The 19,382-nt window shown below is 40.6% G+C and overlaps 1 protein-coding gene across 1 annotated transcript in view; it reads right to left on the bottom strand.

The window, feature by feature from the left end:
- The window catches only part of scfd2 (sec1 family domain containing 2), a 162,050-nt gene that overhangs the window by 123,753 nt on the left and 18,915 nt on the right, over window positions 1-19,382 (bottom strand). Inside the window, exons 3-4 of the mRNA XM_052097906.1 lie at window positions 18,268-18,395; window positions 8,373-8,548 (exon numbers count right to left, since the gene is read on the bottom strand). Coding sequence (XP_051953866.1) covers window positions 8,373-8,548; window positions 18,268-18,395 — 304 coding nt within the window. The remainder of the gene's footprint in view (window positions 1-8,372; window positions 8,549-18,267; window positions 18,396-19,382) is intronic.

Genomic DNA, 19,382 nt, shown 5'->3' with positions numbered 1-19,382 from the left:
CATTTAGCTTTAAAGTGAAAAACTATCCATTACCATTGTATTGAAAAGATGGGCTGTGATATTCATTAAAACATCTCCTTTTGTGTTCCATAGAAGGAAGTAATACATGTTTGGAACTACACGAAGCCGAGTAAATTATGACAGAATTTTCATTTTGGGAGAACTATTCCTTTAAAACTATTAATTCTCAACATCCTACACAACCTAGCACTTAGAACCGGCCTTCAAATTAAGGTTTGCAAATTGTGTTCAGCACAGATTTTTTTTGCCGTCTTTGAATGTGCGAATAAATAGCGCTATCTGTTGGCGCAATTCCATCTTCCCTTCATAGTCTGTCATTATTGGAAAATCTCAGTGTAGCAGTGTTAGGCCGAGCCACGACCGGTCTGGTTGGATGGATGCCTTCATTAAACAGAGCAAAGCAATATACCAGCTTTCCCATACTGCACCCCAGGCGGGAAAGAGGGGGTAGCCGCAGACCTGAAGAATGAGTCTGTTTCATGCCACTATTTTCAATAACATGATTTCAGCCTCTGGTTTCAGAAATCCAGCATGCAAATATAAGCGAATTTAAGAAACATAATAAACAAGGTTAAGAGAGATAATTGTATGTATTACCTCGGGAAAATCAGGAATCCCGTTACAGCCGGTGTTTAGAGTGCAAATAGAAACTAGCACAATACGCTCCTGGCTGAATGCAGATATTTGATGTCCCAGAGAGAGCATTATGATAACAGAATATTAAGGGTTGAAGGATGCACACACACATAAAGACACACAGAGGACAGTTGACATGCAGAGACAATCATACTCATAGAGCTCTCTAAATGACATTAAGGGCTTCATATATATTTTTTATTTTATTTTTTATATATATAAATATATTTAAAGCTTCATACATTTATAAAATATATAAATGTTTAGGTTTTAGTTTAGTTTTAATACATAAGAGTTGTGTTATGCTTGGCTGAAAGAAAATTGCAGTCGGCCACAAAAATGATTTAAACCCATTAACATCCATTAACCAAACAATATGTCACCTAATTAATATTCAAGATAATAATAATAATGTTTATAATGTCACCCTTCACCCTACAGTGCACAATATAGTTAAAGATTCAAGGAATCTAGTCAAATCTCAGTGTGTAAAGGGCAAGACGAAAACCACTTCTGAATGCACGTGATCTCTGATCTATCAGATATCACGGTCTTAAAAACGTAATTCATCTTTAATGGATATCATGAACATGAACATGGTCTTGGGATTACTTTAGTAAACCTTTGTTTGTAAACACCACTTGCCGCTGCATCCACGGATGCAAATTAAAACTTTACTATGCAAAGCAGAAGCCGTACATCAACACTGTCCAGGAGCGCTGCCGACTTCTCTGGGCTCTGTCTCATCTTAGAAGAAAAGCAAAACAGTGGAACTGTGAAACTCTTGGTCTGAAGAGTCCACATTGGGGTTGCGCTAACTTTGTCATGTTGCACTGACGTGCACAGAACGGGGGCAGAAGGGGCACAAGCCCCTGCCCCTTTCGTTCACAAATCTAAAAGGTACTCTTTTGGTCATCCAGAAAAAGGGGAGAAATTTTTATAATTAAATTAAAATAGTTAAATAAAACAAAATTCAAATCTTGTCATATTCTCACAATAACAGTAATAATGTGATATTATGAGATTTCTTTGTAAACCGCTGGTGTATTAAAGAATATTAAGTGGAGGTGCCTTTAAGAGCACGTGCCTCAACAGATCGGGAGCAGATTCCAATCGCAAGTGATCCTGCCTATGCCCTATACTCACTCCGAACTGCAGAGCACTTGAAATGGGTGATCTGAAGGAAACTGTATAAGTGTACCCTTCGCTAAAAGTCTTGTGGAAGGACCCTCCGAGAAAAGACTAATTTCCTCACTTTTGTTTTGAACGAACCTTTCGAATGGCAGGAGTGCCCTTCAAAGAAGGAAAAAATGCAGTTTTGAATTCACCCAAGAACATCAAAGTGCTGTTACCTCAGAAGAGAAACAGGTCAGATAAATAGTCCACTCCATGTATTGTGTTGTAAGTTCATCAAAAGAATAATCCTCCATTGCTACCACATTTCTGACATTGTGTACCACTAGTGTAGACCGATTTATTAATTATAATGGGAGTGTCACTTTCAGTTATATAAATGAAATTGGTCTTTTATAGAATATTGACAAACTGAAAGAGCTGTCACCAGCTGCCCTTACCTCTCATGTTATACATTATTCTAGGACCCTGTAGCACCACGTTACCAGGGTAATGCCGTGGTAATGAATGATTGGTCATGTTAATATTTCATGATACTGTCATGGTACTACAAGGTACTTTAAAAAATACCATGGATTTACTGTGACATGTCATAAACATGGGGTTATCACAGACCATCTCTGAAAATAAATAAATAAACAAGTGCATTACCATGGTACTTTTTGTGAGAAACATAACAGAAAAGGCAATTATTTGTGATAATGGAAAAATGGAAAAGAGAATTATGTACAGTATATAATGTGTATACAAGAAAATGGTTAAATACTAAAAAAGCAAAGAATTTAGTTAAGTATTTATAATTACTACTCATAATTCTTTTTTTTTCTAAAGACTCTATGGAAAAAAACGGAAAGAGGAGGAGTTACCCTGCCCGGAGGAAGCCCAGGGCCCCCGTCTGGAACCAGGCCCAGATGGAGGGCTCGTCGGCGAGCGCCTGGTGGCCGGGCTTGTCACGGAGCCCGGCCGGGCATAGCCCCCTCTACATCCCTTGGGCCCACCACCCATTGGAGAAACCGCAGGAGTCGGGTGCGCTGCCATATGGGCGGCAGTGAAGGCCGTGGGCCTCGACGGACCAGACCCGGGCAGCAAAGGCTTGCTCTGGGGATGTGGAATGTCACCTCACTGGGGGGGAAGGAGCCGGAACTGGTGAGGGAGGTGGAGCGTTACCAGTTGGATCTGGTGGGGCTTACATCGACGCACAGTTTTGGCTCTGGATCCGTACTCCTGGATAGGGGATGGACTCTATTCTTCTCTGGAGTTTCCCAGGGTGTGAGGTGACGGGCGGGTGTGGGGATACTCACGAGCCCCCAGCTGAGCGCTACTACGTTGGAGTTTACCCCGGTGGACGAGAGGGTCGCCTCCCTACGCCTACGGGTTGTGGGGCGGAAAACTCTGACTGTTGTCTGTGCATATGCACCGAACAGCAGTTCAGAGTATTCGGCCTTCTTGGAGACCCTGAATGGAGTCCTGAATAGGGCCCCAGTAGGGGACTCCATAGTGATGCTGGGTGACTTCAACGCACACGTGGGAAATGACAGGGACACCTGGAAAGGCGTGATTGGAAGGAACGGCCTCCCTGATCTGAACTCAAGTGGATGTTTGTTATTAGACTTCTGTGCTAGTTATGGATTATCTATAACAAACACCATGTTCGAACATAAGGATGCTCATAAGTGTACGTGGTACCAGAGCACCCTAGGCCGAAGGTCGATGATCGATTCTGTAATCGTGTCGTCGGATCTGAGGCCATATGTTTTGGACACTCGGGTGAAGAGAGGGGCAGAGCTGTCAACCGATCACCATCTGGTGGTGAGTTGGGTCAGGGGGTGGGGAAAGACTCTGGACAGACCTGGGAAGCCCAAGCGAGTAGTGCGGGTGAACTGGGAACGTTTGGAGGAGGTCCCTGTCCACGAGATCTTCAACTCACACCTCCAGCGGAGCTTTTCAGGCATCCCTGCGGAGGTTGGGGACATTGAACCGGAGTGGGCAATGTTCAAAGCTTCCATTGCTGAAGCCGCAGTGGAGAGCTGGGGCCTCAAGGTTTTAGGTGCCGCAAGGGGTGGTAACCCTCGAACAACGTGGTGGACACTGGTGGTCAGGGAAGCCGTCCGACTGAAGAAAGAGGCCTTCCGGGATTTGTTGTCCCGAGGTCTCCGGAGGCAGTTGCAAGGTACCGACAGGCCCGAAGGGCTGCGGCCTCGGCCGTGAGGGAGGCAAAGCAGTGGGTGTGGGAAAAGTTCGGAGAAGCCATGGAGAAGGACTTTCAGTCCACACCAAAGTGCTTCTGGAAAACTGTCCGTCACCTTAGGAGGGGGAAACGGGGAACCATCCAAGATGTATACAGCAAAGATGGGACGCTGTTGACCTCAACCGAGGAGGTTATTGGGCGGTGGAAGGAACACTTTGAAGAACTCCTAAATCCCAACACGCCCTCTATGGTAGAGGCAGAGCCGGAGGCTGATGGGGGATCAGATTCTATTTCCCTGGGGGAGGTCACTGAGGTAGTCAAACAACTTTGCAGTGCAAAGCCCCGGGGATTGATGAGATCCGACCAGAAATGCTGAAAGCTTTGGATGTGGAGGGGGTGTCATTCACGCCTCTTCAACATTGCGTGGAAATCTGGGACAGTGCCTAAGGAGTGGCAGAATGGGGTGGTGGTTCCCCTCTTCAAAAAGGGGGATCAGAGAGTGTGTGCCAACTACAGGAGTATCACACTTCTCAGCCTCCCTGGTAAAGTTTACTCCAAGGTGCTGGAGAGGAGGGTTCGGCTGATTGTCGAACCTCAGATTGAAGAGGAACAATGCAGTTTTCGTCCTGGCCGTGGAACGACGTACCAGATCTTTACTCTCGCAAGGATCCTGGAGGGGGCCTGGGAGTATGCCCATCCGGTCTACATGTGTTTTGTGGATCTGGAGAAGGTGTATGACCGGGTCCCCCGGGAGAGACTGTGGGAGGTGCTGCAGGAGTACGGGGTGGGGGGGTCCCTTCTTAGGGCGATCCAATCCCTGTACGTCCAAAGCGAGAGCTGTGTCCGGGTCCTCGGCACGAAGTCGAGTTCATTTCATGTGGGGGTTGGTCTCCACCAAGGCTGCGCTTTATCACCAATCCTGTTTGTGATATTCATGGACAGGATATCGAGGCGTAGTCGGGGTGGGGAAGGTGTGCGGTTCGGTGGGCTGGGGATCTCATCGCTGCTTTTTGCAGATGATGTTGTCTTCATGTCATCATCGGTCCGTGACCTTCAGCTCTCACTGGATCGCTTGGCAGTCGAGTATGAAGCAGCTGGGATGAGGATTAGCACCTCTAAATCTGAGGCCATGGTTCTCAGCAGGAAACCGATGGAGTACGTACTCCAGGTAGGGAATGAGGTTTTGCCCCAAGTGAAGGAGTTCAAGTACCTCGGGGCCTTGTTCACGAGTGAGGGGACAATGGAGCGGGAGGTTGGCCGGAGAATCGGGGCAGCGGGGGCGGTATTGCACTCGCTCTATCGCACCGTTGTCACGAAAAGAGAGCTGAGCTGAAAGGCAAAGCTCTCGATCTACCGGTCAATTTTTGATCTTACCCTCACCTATGGTCATGAAGGTTGGGTCATGACCGAAAGAACTAGGTTGCGAGTACAAGTGGCCGAAATGGGCTTCCTCAGAAGGGTGGCGGGCTTCTCCCTTAGAGATAGGGTGAGGAGCTCGGAGTAGAGCCGCTGCTGCTTTGCGTCGAAAGGAGTCAGTTGAGGTGGTTTGGGCATCTGGTAAGGATGCCCCCTGTTTCAGGCACGTCCAGCTGGGAGGAGGCCTCGGGAAAGACCCAGGACTAGGTGGAGAGATTACATCTCCACACTGGCCTGGGAACGCCTCAGGGTCCCCCAGTCAGAGCTGGTTAATGTGGCTCGGGATAGGGAAGTTTGGGGCCCCCTGCTGGAGCAGCTGCCCCCGCAACCCGACTTCGGATAAGCGGTTGAAGATGGATGGATGGAATATTTTTTTTTTTAATCATTGCCCTTTTTTATCCTTCCGCCCTCGTCCCTGCTACGACCTGAGTACATCACTGTCATGTTGTGCTGGGATTTGTCCGCTTCTGTCTTGGTGCCTGTTTATTTGTGGCTGAACCCTCGTACCAATGTCATGTCTCGTCTGTCGTTTGGCATGGGCACATGTTGCTTTTTAGTCTCTGGCGATATGCACTTGTGTCATTTGTGTGTTTGTGTCTGTGAGAGCAAGTGGCTTTGTTTTGTTTCCGTATTGCCACATGTCTCTCAGTCTTGTGTCATACCCTGCCTCCTTGTTTCATTTGTGTGTTTGTGTCTGTGAGAGCGTGTGGCTTTGTTTTGTTTCCGTATTGCCACATGTCTCGCAGTCTTGCATCATACCCCGCCTCCTTGTTTGCTCATTATTAGTTAATTCGTTTCACCTGCCCCTTGTTAACCAGTTTTATTTCTCTCACTATATTAGCTCCTCATGCACGCTGTCCTGTGCTGGACTGTTTTGTTCTCTCCTGTCATCGAGTGCTCATGTCTTCTGTCTACCTTCCCTGTCAGTTCAAGTTTTTAGTTTGATTTAGTTTTTCCTTATGTCAGTTACTGTGAATCAGCATACCTGACAAGAGAAGATCGTTGAAATGATTTGAAAGTTCCGAAGCAAGCATTAGCAGGCAAGATCAAGTTAGTTAAAATTACACAGCTCAATCCTTATGGAACTATATTTCACATGCTTTGCAGTTATGTAATCATACCTGTCCAATAAGAAGAATGCCAATTCAGGGTCGATTTTGATCCCCAAAACTGAACAAAGTTCCCTTCAGGAATCAAATGCCCTGCCGGTGTTCACTCTAGTCTTCTGTCGACCACGATGACTTTCCCGCCTAGCCAGATGGCATTCGGTAGATACATTTTTTTTTGCTTACTCTTGAGTTTGTGTAGGAGTCGGTGTTGTGCTGGGAGCTGGACGTTTGCTGGATTCCATCTCTAAGATAACGTTACCTAGTGTTGCAGTTTGTTGTCACTGTTGAATAGTGGAAGAGATGCTACTGTCTTAATCAAGGCTCTCGGCAGCGTGCATAAACGTTACATCATTTGGATTTTCCCAGAAAAAGAGACCCACTCCCTTTGTATGAAAATCAGTCTACAGGCTTTAATAGGCAACCTAGGAAGTCCGGGAAGGGCTAATTTTTTAAGCTGCATTACGGCTTGTAACATTGGCAAAAAAAAAGGTGAATATTACATGAAAAGAGTTACATATTGCACCTTTAAGGATACCAATACAATATATTTATACAGTATACGTATAAACAGAATACATTCAAAATCTCTCGGAAAACTTAAATTTAGCTCTTTCTTCTTCACATCTCTCTCTCAATCGTTTCACTATTTTCTACATTTCCTATTAAGGTCTCTGTCCTTTCTCTCCAGTCCTGTGTCCCTCACTCCCACTGTCCTCTGCATATTTGACCTCTGACCTGAGATGTGATGCACACACGCGTGTATCTGCCCCAGAAAGGCCTCATTGAAAGCATTTCCTTTTCACTTTTGCACCCTAAGAGAACTAAACACCCACTGAAGTACTCTAATCCACTAAATGTGTGCGTGTGTGTGTGTGTGTGTGTGGTGCATGTCCGGTGAGTCTGTGTGTACATGTACAGATGCTTAAAATAATTTTTCTATTCCCCCAAAGCCAAACACAGTGTGTTTACTGAGAGTGGTGGCCTGTTATTTTGCCGGTTAGGCTGTTTACGGCGTCAGCCCACTCACTCAGTCTGCACCTGTACACATTTGCGTAAACACAGAATGCAGAGTGCCAAAAAAACAAACAAACTGCAAAATACAATCATTAAGATGAAAGTCCCCTATACTTGGATAGACCTGCAAATCCCATTTATAAAATACTACATAAACAGTGAAGCACATAGTACTCTTATATAATGATATTCTGATATTTAAAACAACCTAATGCCCTTATTATCATTCATCAGGCAAATACTGCTTCTGGTAATGATGAATAAACGGATGAAAGACGTAAATATGGATGGATGGATGGATGGATGGACAGGACAGACGGACGGACAGATTAGTTGATTGGATGATGGATGGATGAGTTGTATGGATGGATGAGTTGTATGGATGGATGAATGGATGAGTTGTATGAATGGATGAGTTGTATGGATGGATGAGTTGTATGGATGAGTTGTATGGATGAGTTGATTGGTGTGAGGGACGATGAATAGAATGGCTGGTATACATTCTCTGAAATCTTTTTAAAAGTCAATGAGAAATTCTGACAGAATAGTGAAGAACAGAGAAGAGTGCTATAACAAATATCTTTAAACTATATATAAATTACCTGTACACTTCTATTGTGAAAACTGATTTAAGATGACTTCTAATGCTCTATTGTGGTTCAAGGCGCTGTTTCAGCAAGTATCGATTGTCCTTTAAAGGCATATATAGAGATATAGACAAAGAGAAAGACTGTGAGAGAGAGATCCACAGAGACTGCTGGCAACAGATGAGTGACATACTGCCTTTAGTATGTCATGTATCAGAGCTCTATAGCCTGTTATTGACAATTCAGCAAGCTATATGACTGGCTAACCTGCAAAAGGAGTCTCTCAAATCCAAGGCAGGCATCCCACTGTGAGAGGGCAGGGTGACGGAGGGTTTGAGCAGCAGCCAGTCCCAGCTGAAGAACTCCACTGTGACTTTCTAGTGCTCCAACACTGTCCCGAAACAACTGCACGTATGAACTGAGCTGTTCGGCTGTGACCCGCCCTAAAAGAGAAGAAAAACATTAGCGTCTTACAGTTTTCAAGTTATGTGGATTCTACAGATACACAAAACCATAAGTCCATAAGTAATTCTTAATTCAGTGTTTATGTTCAATTACTGTATTTCTTTGGCATCAAAGCAGAGACTATTTAGCCAATTATCTGCATTAAAATAAATTGGAGAAAATGTAAACACTCAGTATGGTGGATACAGAGCAGGAAGACCCGCCTTTTAGGTAAAAGAGCTAATCACCTTTTAGATTCAACTCAATATTGCGAAGGTGCATTAGCTGGACCAGCCTGAGAAATAGTGTATTTTATTTTTTTACATGATCTGAGATAAAGAAGCACAATTTATAACACCACTGCTGTCAGATTTTACTGCTGATTTTATATATGTTCTTTGATCGCAATCTTGACCAACCATTTTGTAGATTTCGGTCTTTACCCATTCAAGTAGATATGAGCTGTACTTTCATTTCGCTTGTATCCATTGACAATATCTGCCCATTCCAATGGCTACTGAGTGGACTGACTCATAAAAGGGACTTCAAATTTAGTTTGAAGTCCTACCTTAGGCGGACACAAATTAGTGGCCAGACACACACAAACATTATATGTCTGTAAATGCTGTTTCTTATTTACATTTCTGTAAATAAGAAACAACATTTACTGAAATGTAATGTCTGTCATAAACTCACACCCACTTGTGATACCATAGCAGACCATAATATTATTACTCAAAATAATTGAGGAAATGACTCAATATTACATCCAGAATGACACTGAGAATGAGTGTCAAAGTGCACATCTATTTGTGAATGTGTGCAAATGTATAGTTGTGGCTATTTAAATAAAAAAAATATATACAGTATATATGTACCACTATTTAAAACTTTTGTTTACTATGTGAAATTTCAGTGGGTAAAAAATATATGTTCATATTGCAAACAAACTGTTCTTTTAAGTAATGCGGTCAAACTTTTTTGCACGAGAACACTTAAAATACCGCATTAGAATCAATGTAAAAAACTTGATTTCTAGAATTCCAAGTAAATACAAATCTGCAAATTGTTCTTTTGAACAGGTTTATTGAAATAAACTGTCCAAACTAACTGATTCCCTAAAATTATTCAAATTTCCCAAAGCTAATCAGATATTGCATGGATTTTTAGTAAGTTTCAATTAAATATATTCTAACCTGAACTAAGACAGTTACACGGTTAGAGGTAGAGGATATAATCTTTTCTTCTAAAAATGAACACTATTAGCAGACACTACTGTACAAACGAACAGCCAAACCATAACAGGCATGCCTATTGGTGGAAAAAATTGAATACTTTCTCTGCGTGAGAATATGTGCACGTTGTTTGGTGATGTTCCTCATGTACAAGATACAAGCCAAAAATGTAGGTGTGTGTTTGATTTAGGCTGATGTGTTTGTATGTGGTCAATCTCTTCTGAGCTCATTTATAAAGTTGTCACTGTTCAGACAAAAATGCTCCAACACAGAAATACATCCTCACTGACCCTGCAGTCCTCTTAAAGGAATAGTTCACACAAAAAATAAAAATTCTATCAAAATGTATTCACCCATATGTGCACATTAACGAGTGAATAAGAGAACAGATTTCAAGATGCCTCTTTAACAAACATATTCATTTATGTGCATTAAAGATAAGCCAACAAATTAAATGACTAAATATACTGCCATGTAATACTGGTCTAATAACATACTGTAAGTGTAACAGCAGATGATAATAATCGAATCTTCGATCCAAAACAAAGAAATTGATTAACAACTGTGTCCTCCTATACTGTAACATTATAACTCACTAACATTTGTGAAGACAAATGATTGGAAAAGACAGACAAGCAAGAATTAAAAAAGGTGGGGTTTGAAAGAGTCATAGGGGGTTGAGGGACCCAGACGGTCTGCGGGTGAGTGTTTTAATTTTTTTTTTACATTAATGCATATAGTCACTTCTCCATGCTGATGCTCTAAACCAGCACCAGATGTGGGAGTATATCCTGTGCTCCAATGCAGCCAATGTTTGCTTTAGCCCAGCCAAATACACTCACAGTACACACATACTTCAGGCAGATATAAAATCATTAGTGGGCCAAGCATAGAGCCCTGTGGTTCTCCTGAGGGTAATTTTCTTAAGATGACAAGATCACAAGATGTTTCCAACCTCATTATGGCCCAGATTTCACAATCACATAATTCTTTAGTATTTTCCAACCATACTTCTCAGGAAGCATTCACTCCAACGGGAATTCCTTATATCAGTGGTGAATTCTCAGGGCCAGCAAAGCTGCTGGCCTAACATGCCTCAAAAATAAAAATGTTGTCATCCTTTCATTCTCATTCACCTTTTTGCCCATGTATGTTCCTAATTCATCTACAAACGAATAGCAAAAAACAAAGTTCATCCAATCAGAATTTATTTATTGATGCTTACAAGCAAAGCATGACAGCTGTTTCACATCGCTTGCACAAAGCTGTGCTAGTTAGCCGAAGCAGGGCATGAGACTGAGCTCCATCTCGTTAGGCCTTCAGAATTTCAACTGAATCCCTCAACATTGCAAATGAATAGGCATCTAAAGTCAGATTTTGAGATTCATCAGCCAATCAGATTGATTTATTTGTTCTTGGTGGGTGTGGTCTTTAGGATATGTCCCAGCCTTCTAGCTGTTGAGGTAATCATGCTTTAAATGCTGTACATCATTTGTAAGCTAAGAGAGGTCAAGTATCTCTGCCACTAACACCATTGAAAAAAGAGATCCTTATGGATTTAAAAACCGGAGATGAAACAGGAAAGAAGGGCTGATTTTCACCTTAAGTAAATTGGTAACTGTTTATTGCATTTTTATAGCAACATCAGGAGTTTTCTAAGTGTAAATTAGGCTGGCTGGAGCATTCAGTATCGGTTCAAGTTTTGAAAAGTAAATGTGTACCTTTTCGAAACTAAATTTATTGCAAGCAACATTTAAATCGCAAATATTTCTTGATAGATTTTTCATGTTATTAGACCTCCTTGATTTTGGCTTTTGTTTGTGGACGTGTTTTTAAAATGTCAAATGGTATTATTAGTTGACTGTGACATAATGTATGATGTTCATAAGCATATGGTTTTATTAATTATGAAACTGTGTTTTCTTAATGGCATGAATCGCACTGAAGGCCTAGACTTAAAATGCATGGTCCGTTACTGCTGTATATAACACTTAAAATGCAGAAACAATGACTGAGCGTGTTTATGAACAATCTTACTCTGATAATACTTAATAAGCTGGCAACTTGTAAGGTCAAGTTAACACCTTAAACTGTGTTCTTTTATTAGGGTTATGGTCATAAACTGTTTAAGCAAAAACAGATAGATTTTTGTCCATTAACCCTGACTTCATGCTGCATTTTAATAATTTTACTGGCAGTCTTACCGGCTTGTCCAATGTGAGTTTTGTGTGCACATACTTATTTACAATTAGACATCAATAGCAGAGAATACAAATAATTTTTGCAGAACACAAATAATGATTTTTAGAAGAATATTTCATCTGTATATGTCCATAAAAAGCAAGGGGGCCAAACGTTTGGCACTCCAAAAAGCACATAACGGCATCATAAAAGTAATCAATATGACTCCTGTGGTTTAATCCATATCTTCAGAAGTTATATGATAGGTGTGGGTGAGAAACAGATCAATATTTAAGTAATTTTAGCAAGAAATTCTTCTCCCTGCCCAATAGGGGGCGGTATGCTTCAAAATTTTGGTACCCATTCACTTACATTGTATGAACAAAAAGAGCTGAGAAATTAAAAAAAAAAAAAAAAAAAAACAAACAAAAAAAAACGTCATTTTAGTTCAGCAGATGAAAGAAAGGCATATACATCTGGGATGGCATGGGCGAGTTTTATCACTTCATTTTTGGGTAAACTATCCCTTTAAGTCTCCCGTGCAGTGTCATTTGTGTGGTGTGTTTTGGTGCACATATAAACCGTTTCCAAATCAGACACTTGATGTATGAGGTTATATGAGGTTTAGGATTCTGCCTTAAGCTGGCGCACACTAGCAGACTCCAAACAACAAGATTTTGGCCGAGTGTGTCACAGATGCAGACTGTTTTGCAGAGATCTCATTCTCTTCAGTCGGAGGCATGACACACTTACCAATACAAAATAGGGGAGGGGTGACAAACATACCGACTCACTGTAATGCTCTCTCTCTCTGAACCCCTGTAACCTGGAGCTCACCAAAATAACAACAAGAGTAACACGTGAGCATAAACAATTGCAATCGGGTGATTTAGAAGGCGATTCATGGTGTAACTTTCTCTCGTGAAAGTGTGTGATTGTGTATTTGTTTCCTCAAGGCTTGCTGTAGATTGTGTACAGATTATGTCCATATGCAGCTTTCAGTGTGTAAAGAAATTATGTTCAATAAAAAATGACTATAGTTCCTGCATTTTCTGATTTCATTAGTTGTTTTAGTGGAGAAAAACTAAGGAAAAACCGCCTGGTGACCGAATCCCTGTGGATTACAATCAGCATTTGTGATGATATACATCTGAGTGTGATCATGTCAGTGAAGATGTCAGTTCTTCAGTGAAAGGGGAAGGTCATTGGTCTCTTGAAGAGAACACAAGAGCCCGCCCTGGAGAAACAATTTTTTTTTCAAGCAAGCCTGATGTGCTTTTTCAGTTTTTTAAACCATTAACTCAGCCGTGTGTCCCAACAGTCAAGTGATTAACAACCTCCCGCTGGCAGACACTAGTGTGGCGCCAGAGGCAGCTATAGGCAGTAGGCAGTTTATAGGTTCTGGAACAGAGCTGGGTTTAGAATTAGGAAACTCTCTCCGGACAGTGTTGTTGCAGATACAAATTAAATTCTAGGATGTGAAGGGGGATGACAGACCTCCAGAACTGCAATAAAATCTGCTTTGCAAAGTCAGGTGATGTTGGGTCTAGATCTAGAACCTTCTCCAACTGCAACAAACAAATTGCCAAAAAAAAAATCTCTGAAGGACAGAGAGTGGCTGAATATTAAAACTGTTTGACAACTGATGAAATGAAAAACTTTATTCCAGACAGTTGGGTTAATCCAAAAAGCCATTAATAACCATTAATCCCATAAAGCCTTTTGCTCAATAATGAACTCTTTGAGAGCTCATTTGTATGCAATGAATCAGGGGAACTGTAGTTTTCAGATTTATACGGCCACATTCTGTGGGTGGCTGGGTTAGGAAAAATGGTGGCACTGTTTAAAAAGACCAATCGGATTTTGCCAGCTCATAATTTGAGAAAATTGATTTTGTTCCAGAAATTTTCAAACTGAAAAGGGCTATTATAGACTGAGTCAGCTTAAGAAAGCTCTGGCAAAATACCCAAGAATCACTCAGCACAATGTGACTAACTTCACCAAAGACACAGACACACAGAAGGAGAGACTTGGGGAAGACTTTCTGCTGTATCCTGAATGCCTGGATACAGGACTTCCTTACCAAGCACAATGTCTTGAGTAAGAGTCAGATTGGATTCCTACCAAACCACCACACCACCGACCACATTCACACGCTACACACGATAGTCAACCAGCACGTGCATCAAAAACCAAAGGCAAAATGTATGCATGCTTTTTTGATTTTAAAAAAGCATTAGATTCCATCTGGCATGATGGTCTATATTATAAAATTCTACAATCCGGCATCGGGGGTAAAATGTACGACACTATCAAATCTATGTATTCAGACAACAGGTGCGCAGTTAAAATTGGTAATAAAATAACAGAATTCTTCACTCAAGGGCGAGGAGTGAGACAGGGCTGCAGTTTGAGTCCAACTCTGTTCAACGTTTACATTAATGAGTTAGCAGTGCTACTGGAACAATCTGCAACACCCGGTCTTACTCTAAATCCTTCTGAAGTAAAATTTCTTCTCTATGCAGATGATCTGGTGCTGCTGTCAGCTACTGCACAAGGGCTACAGCAGCACCTGGACCTGCTGGAGAACTGCTGTCAGAACTAGGCCCTGACAGTCAATCTGAAAAAAACTAAAATTATGATTTTCCAGAAAAAAGATTTTCCAGATTACAGGACACCAGATACACATTCACTCTGGGAAACACTGCAATAGAACGCACCCGACACTACAACTACCTCTGTCTAAAAATTAGTGCTTCAGGGGGTTTAGGTCTGGCAGTGAATGCGCTAAAAGAGAAAGCTAGAAGAGCATTCTATGCTATTGGGGGAAAATTTACCCAAGTTGACATTCCTGTAACAATCTGGTGTAAGATCTTTGATAGTATTATAATGCCTATTGCTCTGTACGGATGTGAGGTTTGGGGTCTCCTCTGTATGGCAGATTACTTGAGATGGGACAAACACCCCCTAGAATCCCTGCATGCAGAATTCTGTAGAAATATTTCTAAGAGCTCAGAGAAGAACACCTACTAATGCATGCCGGGCCGAACTAGGCACATACCCCTTTATAATACATATTGAAAAACGATCTCTCAAATTTTGGACACACCTAAATTCAAGTTCCCCTAACACACTGCAACATGAAGCCCTTAAAACCCAAGAGCTGAAGCCTAAAACCAGTCCCCTATGTCAGCTGGCTCTGAAACTCACAAACCCACTAACAACTAACAAACACCAGTTTCAGACCAGCACTGCTGAACAAAACCAGATCAGAATAAACCAAATCATAAAAGAAAGCAAAAATTCATATTTTGACCATTGGGAAAATAAAAGTAAAAACCAAAGCAAACTGAAATGTTATCGGGCCCTAAACAGAACATTTAATCTTGCAGAATATCTGCACACTGTAAGAGATCCAAAACAGAGACGGATCCTCACCACATACAGACTCAGTGATCACAGTCTGGCCATAGAAAAAGGCCGACACAGACAAACATGGCTTCCAAAGGAAGAACGAGTCTGTGCTCACTGTGGCACAGGTGAAGTTGAGACAGAGACACACTTTCTCCTTCACTGTGAGAAATTTACACAGTTGAGAGAAGATACATCCACAAACTCTCAAACCTCATGCCACAGTTTTCCAGTTTGGCAGAAACAGATCAGATGCTGGTGTTACTGGGGGAGGACAATCATGCATCAGTTGCAGCTAAATTCATTTTTGAGCTGCACACCCTCAGAAACCAATTACTGCCTTAATGTACTTCAGTCACAGTACTTTTATTCTCTTATGCTCATAAATGTCATGTTAATTGCTTATTTTATTTTATATTGTATATTGTTATTATAGTTTTTATTTTATTTGATTCATTACCTGGCACCTTATTTTAATTCTATCTTTATTGTTATTTGTTACTATTTTATTATTATTATTTGTCTTGTCATTATCTGTTTTGTGTATTAATGCTTTGGCAATATTGTACGTAAACACAATCATGCCAATAAAGTACTTTTAAATTGAAATTGAAATTGAATTGAGAGAGCGAGAGAGAGAGAGAGATGGGATAACCCTCAAGCAAGATCTGTCTTGTATTCTCCAGCCAGACCTAAAACTGAAGGAGCAAAAGAGAAATGGGAAAAACCACAGAGGACTAACCATCACAAGGCCATGCAACTAGGGCTGAACATACATAAACACACACAGGGAAGCAATGACCCAGAGTATGCACAAGGAGACCACCACACTCATATTCACAAAGCGAAACAAAGACCACCAGAGTTCACATACTGTAAATGCAAAATTAAAGACCACCAGAGCATATACTCATAATTTATGACACAGCCCATCAGAATAAGGCAATCTGATGCTACAAGATATCTGCAACAAAAAATCTACAACAGCTGTGACTGCATTACAAGGAAATAACTTGAACAAAGTGTGTAAGTGAGAGTTTGTGTGTGGGAACCTTGTTCTGTATGATATGCAGTATGATTGTTCTGGCGCAGTAAAAGTTCTGTTGGCTTGGGGACCCAGGAAATAACTGTGATCAAATGCGAATGGTTGGCTGAAGTTTCTTTATTGTAAGGGAGTGTGTGCTTTGGGAGAACAGCCCTGCCTGTTGGTGAATCAGAACTGTGTTTAACTATACAAACCCATATTGGCATCTTAGTACTCTCTCTCTCACTCTTAAACAAACACACAGTAACTAATGAGGATGTTGTCAAACCAACCAGAAGGACAATTACTTATAGGTTTTGACATAAATGTGTAAATACACAGATAAACAGATAAAGGTTTTTCTTGTCTGCATATGTTTAAGCATTAATGAGATGACCTGCAATGCATGTAGAAGTCAGATCAGGGTTGCAGTCAAACAAACTGTCACTGAGAGCGTGTACATGTGCTTCCACCAGACGTTCAATTTCAACTAGTTAATTGGGAGTTACTTGACTGAAGTAAACTGTTTAACTAAAACTGTTAAACTACCGGTAAATCAAAATGAATACTGTAGAAAATCTGTTGTGAACTAAACTATTCAAAACTGAATAAAAAAACTGTTCAATTCAAACTGACAGTGATAATTTACAATAAGGTTCCATTTGTTAATATTAGCTAACTACATTAGTTAACATGAACAACCAATGCAATAACAATAACAACTTTTACCATTTTTTTAAATCTTGAACAAAGTTAATTTCAACATATAATAATACACTGTTTAAATCAAACGTTGGAATTGTTAACATAGTAGATGCACTATGAACTAACATTAAACAATTGTATTTTTGTAAACTAACATTAACCAAGATTAATAAAATTAATTAATTAATTGTCAGTTAATGATATGTAATGCATTAAATAATGTTAAGGAATGGAACCTTATTGTAAAGTGTTAGCACACTGATAATCTAATTATAACTGGTGAAAAACTGTTACACTAAAACTAAAACTAACTAAAACGGCACACAGCATGCAGACTGTACAGTACATGTTCCAAAACTTTAGCATCACAATTCTGTTACCCTACAACTCTTAAATTCTCTCTAACACACTACAGCTATTCACTCAAATTATTTTTATTGTGAGTGTGTGTACCTAAGAGGGTTGTGAACTTCTTACATGCTGGTGTGTATTTTTACCCCTCATTTCGGACTTAATTGTTGAAATTTTGAGCGGCAGAACACCTCTAGAACATATGTGTGTGTGAGCTTGTGATCCGCATGTGGTTCATATTTCCTTAGAGGCCACATGGGCAATCTACATAGCAGAAGGGCTGTTTGCTGTCTGTAGGGTGCGCTGTGGGTCTTTGACTCAAAATCACTGAATGTCACTCTTCATCTCATTCTCATATTTTCCCTCTCTCTCTCTCTCTCTCTCTCTCTCTAGTGCATCGTGCTTGTCATGGCCATTGATTTAAAAAGAAAAAGAAAACAAGTTTTAGAATACACAGCGTTCTCTTGTATTGTTGTAGTGTATTCTGTATAATAACCACAAAGACACACACACACACACAGGGAGTAAAGCTCCTGTAAAAGGTTTAATAAACTATAGTAAAGCTACAGTACAGGCTGGTAACACTGCATTCATACTCTGTCAGTTTTTTTTTTATCAGAAAACAATTAAAAGTTCATCACATCACAGTATGCTTGGGGTTAATGAACCTTAACTAATGAACCAAACTCTGTTGCAGCTCAGAGCATTTTGGATTTCTGCTCATTGTTGAATCAATAATCAGTGAGTAATTACTGATGTTTACTTAGTGTCTTTGTGTGGCTCTCAGCTTTAAAAGTGGGTGTGGTCTTACCCAGACTCATTTTGATTGGCAGGTTCTCTTTGCTTGCTGCATCCACCAGTTGTCTCCTCACCTCCATTATGGCTTCTTTTTGCTTAGCAACCAACATTGTCTCCCATAGCAACCTTGCTGTGGCAGACCTGCATGTGGAAAACAGGCAAGTGAGCTGGCGGTCAACCTCTGTCACTGATAAACATAATACATGTAAATGCAAAGTAACTTTAAGAGCCAAGACTATGTCCGTTAAAATCAAATTGGGAAAAAATTATAATAAAATTACAATTTTGTATGATTATCCATAATACTCATAATAATACACATCAAACATCACAGTGATTTAGAAACGAGTCATCAATCCATACACAATGAAATTAGGGATGCACTGATATGAAATTTCTGGGCAGATATGGATAACCAATCATTAACAGATCATTGTGCCCATTACTGATAATGATAATTTAAAAATAATAATAACCAAAAATTTTATTTTTTTTTCTTTTAACTTGGAACTGATAGCTAATTACTTAAAAGCTACTAATTTGAAAAACTATCAAAAACTTTGGAAACTATCAACTGATGCTATTTTAAGTTTACCAGATGTAACATGAACCAGAATTGCACCTGTATTACAGAAGCATGTTGATCACTGATATATATATATATATATATATATATATATATATATATATATATATATATATATATTTGATCAGAACTTGATCGCTGACGCAAGGGTAAACTGCCAGCTGGAGGTGAAGCCACCGGAAGTGTTCGAGCGGCCATTTTGGTATGCCCAAACTCTCATAGAGCATCAATGTCTGACAGACAAAAAAGCCCGTTTCACCATTTCCAACCTGTGGATATGACAGTTGCATTTTGCCCTCTACTGACAATCATGTTTAATGTTTAATTTGCTCGGTCTGGATAATATTTGTTACGAGGGAGATAAGGATTGCAATGTCAGAGCATTCACCTGGCCGGTGTTCAGTCCAGCACAACAATCACCAAAGGAAGCGAGAAAACTGTTCACTAGTTTAAATGCAAGTAGGAAAAGCTGCAATATCTGCTTGTTTATGGTGACAATACGTCTTTACCCCAAAAGGACTTTAAAAAAAAAATCAGACCAG

This window comes from Xyrauchen texanus, chromosome 30 (genome assembly GCF_025860055.1).
Source record: "Xyrauchen texanus isolate HMW12.3.18 chromosome 30, RBS_HiC_50CHRs, whole genome shotgun sequence".
In the NCBI taxonomy this organism is placed as follows: Eukaryota; Metazoa; Chordata; class Actinopteri; order Cypriniformes; family Catostomidae; genus Xyrauchen; species Xyrauchen texanus.
This window is presented reverse-complemented; position numbering and strand designations above follow the sequence as displayed.